This window comes from Capricornis sumatraensis, chromosome 3, assembly GCF_032405125.1.
Source record: "Capricornis sumatraensis isolate serow.1 chromosome 3, serow.2, whole genome shotgun sequence".
NCBI classification, from domain to species: domain Eukaryota; kingdom Metazoa; phylum Chordata; class Mammalia; order Artiodactyla; family Bovidae; genus Capricornis; species Capricornis sumatraensis.
The window spans coordinates 164701700-164710949 of NC_091071.1; the positions used below are offsets into that span (position 1 = coordinate 164701700).

At 63.7% G+C, this 9250-nt stretch overlaps 1 protein-coding gene across 2 annotated transcripts; it reads right to left on the bottom strand.

Moving 5' to 3' along the window:
- Positions 1–1220: 1220 nt before the first annotated feature.
- On the bottom strand, positions 1221–8382 carry ECEL1 (endothelin converting enzyme like 1). 2 transcript variants are annotated; one of them, XM_068968661.1, is made up of 17 exons: positions 7597–8382; positions 6841–6909; positions 6625–6735; positions 6456–6548; positions 6142–6266; positions 5274–5496; positions 4652–4750; positions 4339–4413; positions 4040–4137; positions 3694–3752; positions 3540–3591; positions 2883–2950; positions 2596–2720; positions 2205–2270; positions 1754–1849; positions 1474–1550; positions 1221–1320 (listed from the first exon to the last, which is right to left on the bottom strand). In XM_068968661.1, exons 1-17 carry the CDS (start codon positions 8380–8382, stop codon positions 1221–1223), a joined length of 2322 nt encoding a protein of 773 aa, XP_068824762.1. The 2 variants fall into 2 exon arrangements, with proteins under 2 accessions (XP_068824762.1, XP_068824761.1); XM_068968660.1 differs by having other exon boundaries at positions 4034–4137.
- Positions 8383–9250: the final 868 nt, after the last annotated feature.

Here is a 9250-nt window from a genome sequence, read left to right on the forward strand (position 1 = left end):
CTCTCTAGGCCACCCGATGTAACAGAAACAGGCCCGGAGGAGGAAGGGCGGCCAGCGTCATCATTGCAGACCCCTGGGACCTCTCAGGGGGGCTCCTCCCTCCCCTAGCCCTCCTGTCCAAGACAGAGCAGCACATCTCCTCCCCTCCCCCAACAGCCACACCTAGGCCTCCCCCCACCCCATCCCCCATCCCCCACCACTCCCTTCCTTCTCCCTTCCCAGGAGCTCCTGCCCCAGGCTGGAGGGGACGCCCTCAGGTCACGGGTCATGTCCTCTTTCTCCAAGAAGATGAGCCAAAGCCTGGCCTGGGCTCCATGACTGGCTGGGGACACTGCAGAAACTCCTGCAGGGGTGAGTGGGGCACCACTCTGGACACCCAGGAGAAGTCAGGCCCCAGAGTCATGCTGGGGTGGAGGTCACTGGGCACGGTGTTCTGGCCCTCATAAGGCTAGTCCAGGGACCTCGGCAAGACTTTGAGGTGGGGGGGGCAGACTGGATGAAAGTGTAAAAGTGAAAGTGAAAGCTGCTCAGTTGTGTCCAATTCTTTGTGACCCCATGGACTATACAGTCCGTGGAACTCTCCAGGCCAGAATCATGGAGTGGGCAGCCCTTCCCTTCTCCAGGGGGTCTTCCCAACCCAGGGATCAAACCCAGGTATCCCACATTGTAGGCGGATTCTTTACCAACTGAGCTATCAGGGAAGACCCACAGTGGATGGTTGGTGGGACAGACAAGAGCCGGGGAGGTGGGACAGAGTCGGCCCAGCTGAGACCACCAGGAGGGGACAAGAAGGTCTTCTTTAGGTCCCATTCCGTTAAGGTAAGGAGTTCATCCAACCCCACCTGCTCTGGGGGCCCGTGAGGAGGCCAAGGCCACAGTAGAGCAGCTTTATTGACCAGATTCAGCAGCAAGAACACAGTGAAGGTGGGGGCCCTGGACAGTGCAAACTGGTGGAGGCTCTGGCTCCCAAGAGCCCAGTCTGGGGACCTTAGAGTCTCTGCCCCACGCCCTCCTGGAGCCCAGCCTCAGCCCTGCTCTGGGTCTCTCCTGGAGTGGGAGACAGCAGGGCGGTGTGGAGTCTCAAAAGGGCTGGGGAGGCAAGGACGAGATGGCGGGGGGGTGGCGCCTGAGTGGACCAGAGCCGGGTCCATGCCTGCCCCGGCAGCTGGCGGGAGGCGGTTCGTGCAGGGAGGGAGGGGTGCACAGGTGGGTGGCCAGGCTCACCACACAGAGCACTTGTGGGCAGGGTTCATGGGCGAGTCCTTGGGGCAATGGAAGGCCCGGCCAAACTCCTCGAACTGGGACACACTGCCCAGCACCCTAGGGAGAGACCCACAGAGTGTAGGTCCCAGGGGCCACCAGACCCCAGCTGTCCTTTCCCACCCCACCACGTCACCCTTCGCACCCCTCCTCCATGCCTCCCGCCCCACCGACATAAGGAGGGATGAGGCCCAGGCAGCCAGGGGGGCAGACCTGTAGTGCTCAGGTGCGTGCTTGTCGGTCAGCACCTGCAGGTAGATGGACTGCGACCGCCGCTTGATGCACCAGTTCTGGGGCCAGATGGGGGAGTGGAGGGGAGCAGCAGGGACGTGAGGCCAGGAGTCCACGGACCAGCCTGTGCAATCACTCCTCTGCACACTAGGTCCTCATCCCCCATCACAGCCCGGGGTGGGTGGGCATTGCCTCTGAGGAGTGGCCCGTAGGAGACAGGCTGGAAGCTGACCCCAACCCCACCGGCCCCCACCCGGCCCACCTGGGCAAAGGCGATGAAGAAGAGCTGGTTGTGTGTATACTTGAGCCGGTGCAGCGGGTGCTCAGGGCCGTGCTCACGCACCCACTTCTGATATGCCTGGGGGCGCAGACCATGGAGCTGGGGTGCCCATGCGGGGCCACCTGGCACCCTCCACCCAGCCAGCCGGTCACCCACCCCAGCTCCACACACTGCCCACCAGGCTGAGCCCTCGGGTCCCTAACTTCTTCCCTCTCCAGAAGGCTAAGCCCAGGCAGGGGCCACCTCCTCCAGGCAGCCCTCTTTGCTTTCCCAGAAGTTGATGGACTTAGGAGGCCCTCTGCCCAGCACAGCACCTTCCCCTCCAAGACCAACAGGACGGGGTTGTGGGGGAGGGGTGTCGAGGTCTCTAGCCCAGTCCTCAGGGCCCCCTAGCCCTCCCCACAGGGGTGGAGGGCATGGCGGGGGGGCTCACATAGTAGGCAAGCTTGAGGCCGCCCATGTCTGCAATGTTCTCTCCAAGCGTGTGCTTCCCATTCACCTGGCGAGAAGCAAAGAGGCTGGAGGCTGCCCAGGCCTTCTGGCCTCCTTCAGGTCTGGCCTCCCTGGGCCCTGTCCTCACCCCACCTTCCCTTTCCCAGAAATTCTGGGTAGGGCTCCACCACCTTGTGCCCCACATGCGTGTGCACCTGTGTGAACTCACGCACGCACCCAAGTCAATGTACACCCGGACCCTGGCGGGTGTGTAGGGTCCGGGGTCCCAGGTTTTGCAGGGCCAGGAGTGTGCCAAAGGGTGTGCACACGCCTAGTCTGCGCTGGCCAGGCCCGCCTGAGGGACCCCAGGGACATCGAAGCGGGGGCCTCACCCGCTGGTTGTAGACGGTGAAGTTGTCGTAGAGGTGGACAATGCACTCGGCCTTGCGCAGGAAGCGGCTGTAGGAGGCCTCGGTCCACCAGTGCAGCAGGTTGCCTGAGCGGTCATAGTGGCCTCCTGTGGGCAGCAGGCGGGGCGGGCTGAGGCTCCCTGTTCATCCACCCGCCAGCAGGCAGGCACGGGGCAGCTGCGGGGCCTCAATTAGTCCTCACCACCCTGCCTCCCCCACCCTCCGCCACTGCCTGTCCCCCACCCCCTCAGGCCGCCTGCAGGCCTCACCCCAGTCATCGTAGCCGTGGGTCAGCTCGTGCCCGATGATGGTGCCAATGCCCCCGTAGTTCAGAGACCTGGGCCGGGGCAGCAGCGTCAGGCCCCAAGCTCGCCCACCCTCTGAGAGCCCCACTGGGCTGCTGCCCCGGCGGCCTCAGGAGGCCCCGGCCAGGCCATGAGGCAGCCCAGGAGGGCCAGTGTTCCACTGCCCCAGGACTCTCATGCCTCCAGCTTCCTTGTGGGGTATGTGAAAGGGGCCAGTGATACCTGCAAGCTCTTTTAGGAAATAACATCTAACAGATTTCGGCAGTCAAGGGGGTGGGTGGAAACAGGGGTGGAGGGAAACTCAGGCACCCCAGATAGGATCTAGCCTTTTTCCTAGATCTTTTTTCTTTAATCTTTTTCCTAGATTGCTTCACTTTTGAAATGCCCAGAGAAGCCTCAACCCAGGTAAAAAGGGACTCCGGACATTTAAAAGAATTTAAAAAAAAAACCGACACTTTTTTTTTCTAAATAACCAATGAAATGGGATTATGGGGACCCAGGGTTGCAACTGTCACGACTCCTGTGCCCAGCCTGAGCCTCGGGCAGTCTGAGCAGTTCCCTGCCCACCCTGCAGACAAGGCCATGGCCGGGACTCTGGCTCACACCAGGCCCCATACTCACTGCGGAAAATCAGGGTCGTACAGCGTTGGCTGCAGGATTCCAGCAGGGAACACTGCCGAGAGCGCGTGGTCAGCAGGAGACCCGCCCCACCTCCAGGCCCTGCCCACCCCCACCACAAACCCCACCCCCACCCCAGCCCGACACGCCCCCTTACCCATCTGGTTCTTGTTGGGCAGATAGTAGGCATTGAGTGCCTGTGGGGGGAGAAGCCACCTGTGGAGGAAGGCTGGGGTCAGCTGGGGGAACCCCCACTCCATCCCTTACACCCCCTGCCTCCTAGCCTCCTCCTCCTTAAAGGATGGCCTGATGTCCCAGCCTACTGCTATGTCCTGGGCCTCTCCCAGGCGGACCCCACACCCTATGCAGGCCTGGTGCCCCCTCCCCATGCCAGCATGTCTGTGAGGCAGTGTGCCCTCCTCCAGGCATTGATAAGAAACACTGTCCCCATGGCACACCATGGCACCCCTGACCCCTGCTCCAGGCCAGGTACCCACGTGGACTTGTCCACCTCCTGACGGATCTTCTTGACTGAGAGCTGGATGCTGAAGCGGATGCTGTTCAAGATATTCTTGAAGTAGGTCTTCTCGTGGACCTCAAACTGCACAGGGGATGGGCAGCACTCAGCGGCAGGCCAGGGGGCAGGGCCAGACCAGCACCCGGCAGGTCCCATGCCCTCCCAGTGTCCATCAGCTGAGGGCTCTGGCTCCTTCCCTGCAGTGGTGGTTGGTCTCTATGGGGGTCTTGGCCATAGGCCTGGAGAAGCGTGGCTGGTTGGGGCAGGGGCAGTGGGCAGGCCCACCTCATACTCCTTGTCCACAGCCTCCGGTTTCAGCAGGAAGTCCGGGTAGCCCACCATCACCATCATGTACTGAAGCTGCAAGCGAGAGGGTCAGGGGTGGGCTGGGGCCTCAGGAGATAACTCCCTAACCCTCCAAGGGAGAAAGCTCCAGGGCCAGTGTAGGAGTGGAGCTCAAGGAAGCAAGAGAGGAGGCTGGGTGATGCCAACTCCATAGAGGCATCTTTGTCTCTTTTGTCACCCCAGCACTTGGCACAGAGTAGGCACTCAGTGGGTGTCTATGGGACTAACATATGGGACCGGGATCCCATTTCACCTTGGCCCGTGCGGCTGCCTTGGTTTCAGCATCCATCCAGTCTAGCTCCTCCAGGCGCTGGCCCAAGATATACTTGATGTCTTCTACCAGCTGCTGTACCTGCAGGGTTAGGGGTCAAGGATCAAGGATCAATGGATCAATCCAGGAGGCCATAGCTCTGGGTCCCCAGCACCTGGAGCAAGGGGTACCCCCCTAATCATTCAGCACCACTTCCAAAGCCCAGGACTTGGTGCTCAGCACCAAGGGGAGACCTTGGCGGTAAGAGATTCAGGCCCTGGACCCTGAAAGGAAACTTGGTCTGGAAGGGGCTAACTGCCCCAGCAAAGATCACGTACATTCCTAGGGCCATCCCACTGAGCATGGCAGAGCAGGCCGGACAGGAGCTTGGTGGGGAGAGCGTCCTGTGGCTGACAAATCAGGTAGGCTTCCTGGGGGAGGAGGCCCAGTGAGGAGCACCCTGGAGGCTCAGAGAGGGCTCAGCCCTCCCTGAGCCCGGTGCCCCTCGCTGCAGGGGGGATGTGCGGGGCTCCCCGTGCTCCTCATGCTTGGACCACAGTCATGCAAAAACTTCATCCCCGGCTCAGCACCCACTCCCCCACTCCCCAAGGCCAGGCAGCCTGACCTTGGCCTTGCTGGCAGCCGAGAAGTGCTCATGTACAAACAGGGCACCGAGTGCCATGCCAAAGTGACGGTTGGCCTGGCCCAGGCAGACACGGGCCAGCTCCTGTGGTTTGTCACTGCCCTCCATCTCCCGGGCCAGCTCATGCAGCGCCTCTCGGAACGGCGGGGACAGGTGCTCACTCAGGACCACCACCACGCGCCAAACCAGGTAGTTATGCAGGATCCTAAGGGCCAGGTGAAGCAACAGGGTGTCCCGACAGGCACCCCACATCCACCCCTCAGCCCAGGGCAGGACCAAGCACCTGCACAGGACTGAGGGTCATTGCAGGTCCTCCCAGCCCCAGTCAGGGAGAAGGGCTGGGCCCACACACAGCAGATACGCCTTGGGCCAGCGAAAAAGCGCTGGGTGCTCCTGGAGCACGGGCCGGCACCGTTTTCCACTTGCCGTGTGGTGGGAGAGTGAGGGCTTGGGGTGACTGCCTATCTCAGAGCTGGCCTCGAGGGGCCTCTGCTCCTTCCCGAGATGGGGCAGAGGCCAGGGAGGTTTTCCTCCCGGTGGCCCTGGGGGAGCAGAGTAACTGCCACTGCGTCCCCTTTTAACTTCAGGCTCACTCGAGTCTTGCCATCCCCACATGTGAAAACTCAGCCCGGGAAACTCCTGGCCCTGCCCAGGGTCCCACACAGTACAGGGGACAGCCAGGTCTGAACCTAGGGATCGGGACTCCTTTTCCAGTGCTCCTCTCCTGCCTCCCCAGTGCGGATACTGGACTGAAATGGAGGCAGGGATTCGAAGCTCTCCAAGCAGATAGCTCTGGGATGCAGGGGAGGGTCCCGGGGGGGGGGGGCAGGTGGGCGACTGGCAGCCCTACCTGCGGGGGGTGGAGCGGATGAGCTGCGACACCTGCTGCATGTAGTCCGTGGCCAGCAGCACCACCTCCTCGTCCTCTGAGAAGTCCTCCTGGAAGATCTGGTCCAGCAGCCACTTCCACTGCAGCTGGGTGGGGGCATGGGATGGGGACAGTGGGACCAGGTGTGGCAAGGACCACAGAAGAGACAGAGGGCCAGGGAGAGGTGACCAGAGGTCACAGGAGTCCATGGCCGTGGAAGGCCTCGGGGAGGGGACGGCCCAGGGTTCCCAAGATCAGCACCTCCCCACCACCCCACAGGGCTGGGTGGCACTCACGTGGGGGGTGATCTTCTGCAGTTGCCCTAGGGTCACCTTGTTGTACACAGAGCTAACGTCTCGCCGGAGGTCATCATACTCGGACACTGTGATCTGGGGATGAAGGGCAGGGTTGACCCAGCCCCGCCCGAGGCTTCCCGCCCCCATCACGAAGCCGGCGCCTGCTCACGTTGGCCAGCCGCTGCTCCAGCTGCAGGATCTCCTGGGCCTTCTGCTCCACCGCCTCAGCACCCAGGAGGCTAAGCAGGCGCTCCATGAACACCCGGTATGCTGCTAGGATCTGCACCAGGAAGGGGCAGGGCAAGGATGCAGGCAGTGCTAGGCCCCGGTCCACGCCTCCCTGAGCCCCAGGGCTTCCCCAGAACCCCATCCCATGCTCCCACACCTTTTCGCTCTCCTCGTCCTGAGCTAAGTACAAGGTCCTTTCTGGCAGGGTGAGCCCGTCCTGGTCAATCTGGGGAGAGATGGGGGTCAGACATCAACACTGCGGGTTCCTGCAAACAGACTGAATCCCCTTCCAAAAGGCAAACGGAGGACTTGCCAGGCATCCACTGTCACAAACCCCCGGAGCATAAAGACGACAGCCCCTGCCTCAATCCAGAGCAGCTGGTCCCAGCCTCCAGGACTGACTGGCCTAGACTGGGGACTGAATGGGTATGGCTCGCCGGCCCCCACCCTCCCTACCCCCTGACCCAGGTCCCTCCAACCGTCCTTGTCTTTCCTCTTGAAATCCTTTCCATTCCCCACCCTTGAGGGGCACTCTCGCGCGCACTGACAGCTGACCCCTGCCCGCCCGCCCCACCCCCGCCCCAGGCATTCCAGCCAGTCCCAGCCCGACAGGCCTGTCACCACAGCCCATCAGCACACCCCTCCCAGAGCTCTCACCGCCTGCCAGAGGGCTGGGAAATTGCGGCTCCCGCGGCTCCGCTAAACACCGCAATTACTCGAGGGAAATTACTTGAGCCCTCCTCCCGCGCTCTGCCGGTGTGCGCTCCCCTCCATTCCCCTAACCTCCCTCTTCCGCACCGGTCTCCCGGGCCCACAGGGCGCGCGGGGCAGGCGTGCCAGGCCGAGGCACTCCTAGTTCCTAGCCGCCTGTGGGGGTGCCCGTGGCGGGGGATTGGGGGGGTGGCTCACTCACGCGGATGACGTAGCGCGAGGAGTTCCTGTCATCCAGGCTGACGGTGAGCGAGAAGAGCGCGGCGGCGCTGTACACGCCCTGCGCCTTGTACAGCAGCCGGTTGAGGTCCCAGCGAGCCGCCGCCCCCGGGCGCTCCGCCGCGCCGCCCAGGTCCCAGCCCCCGCAGTCCTCGATGACCTCGAGCATGGGCCGCGGGCCGAGCCGTTCGATTTCCCTCATGTCCAGGCAAGAGCGGAAGAAAGCGCGCACCTTGCGCTGGGCCGCGCCCCCCGGCCCGCCCCCGGGCCTCGCCAGCAAGCGCCGCAGGCGCTCCTCGTTCTGCTCGCCGATGGCCGCGATGGTGCCGTAGGTGAGCTTGTCGTCCGGGATGGCGTGGCGCCGCAGCCAGCCGCCGCACGCGAAGGAGTAGAAGTCCTGGCACGGGTCTATGCTGGCGTCCAGGTTGGCGGCCAAGAAACGCGCGGCGCGCGCGAAGGCCTTCCGCTCCGGGCAGCCCTCGGAGCAGGCGGCGCCCCCCGCCGCCCCCGGACCCAGGTACTTGAGAGCCAGCATGGCGGCCAGGATGGCACAAAGGCCCGCGGCGAACACCAGCCCCGACAGCAGGCACACCTCGCGCCGGTTCCAGCGCGGCAGCCCGGCTCGGGCCCCGGTGGCGCTGCGCCCCGCACCCAGCGGGAAGCCGGGGGGCAGCGACGTTCCCCGTGCGCCTCCCCCACCGCACCGGCTCACGTACTTCACCTCCTGGAACTCGTCATAATGTGCTGTCATCGAATACGGGGCCTCCATAGCTCCGCTGCCGCCGCCGCGCAGCCCTGGGCGGTCTCTGCTACAGCAGGCTGCACCGGGCCGCCAGGCTCCCAGCCGGCCTCTGCATAGCAGCCGGGCCGCAGCTGCAGGAAAGGTTGACAGGCTCAGAAAGGCACTGGGGCCCGACGGGACCCACGAGCCCGAAGAGGAAGAGCACAGGCCTAGGTTCAAAGGCTGGAGGCCACCCGGAGTCGCCAACAGCTAGTGGGCCTGGGGCCTGGCCTCCCTGCGCCACTCGGGGTTGGAGGGAGGGAGAAGGCTCCGAGCGGCCACCAGCCACTGTAGGTACCGTCCGTCCATTACCGTCCCCTGTCCCCGCACACACGTGCCCGCCGCAGGCTAGGGAGACCCCTGTAATAAAGCGCTGGGCACCGGGCCTGGCACATAGTAGGCCGTCAGTGAAAGGCTGTTTCTCTTCTCTTCATTGCTTGCCCCCGACCTGCTACAGACAAGGCCAGATGCGGGGAGGGGGGAAGCGGAGGCCGTGAAAAGGAGGTGTGGTCAGTGCGGCGTCTATGCGGGCCCTGAAGCCGCCTTCAGCTTTCCGCACTGGAACCAGACGCACAAGAAGGAGCCTCGAGAACCAAACTTTGTCCTCGCGGATGTCCGCAGAGCCATCCCCGGCCCCGTCCTCTCTATTCAATGGCCAGAACCCTCGCCAGTCCTTTTGCCAAGCCCCCGCGCCGGCGCGCTGTCCCGCCCAGGATCAGGGAGAAAGCCCCGACGGCCGTAAAGGACCCGGAACCGGTTCCGTCCCGCGTCCTCGCCCCCCGGCCCCTCCCGGCTTCAACAGGTTCTCCCCGGAACGCAAACTTGGACGAAGTTTCATCCCCCGCGCAGAGCGAGC

Coding starts and splice junctions, on each gene's coding strand:
- ECEL1 (XM_068968660.1), bottom strand. CDS start 8,382: ATGGAGGCCCCGTATTCGATGACAGCACATTATGACGAGTTCCAGGAG. Junction 6,549..6,624: donor TGGAGCAGCGGCTGGCCAAC/GTGAGCAGGCGC, acceptor CTTCATCCCCAG/ATCACAGTGTCCGAGTATGA. Junction 5,497..6,141: donor ATCCGCTCCACCCCCCGCAG/GTAGGGCTGCCA, acceptor CCTGGCCCTTAG/GATCCTGCATAACTACCTGG.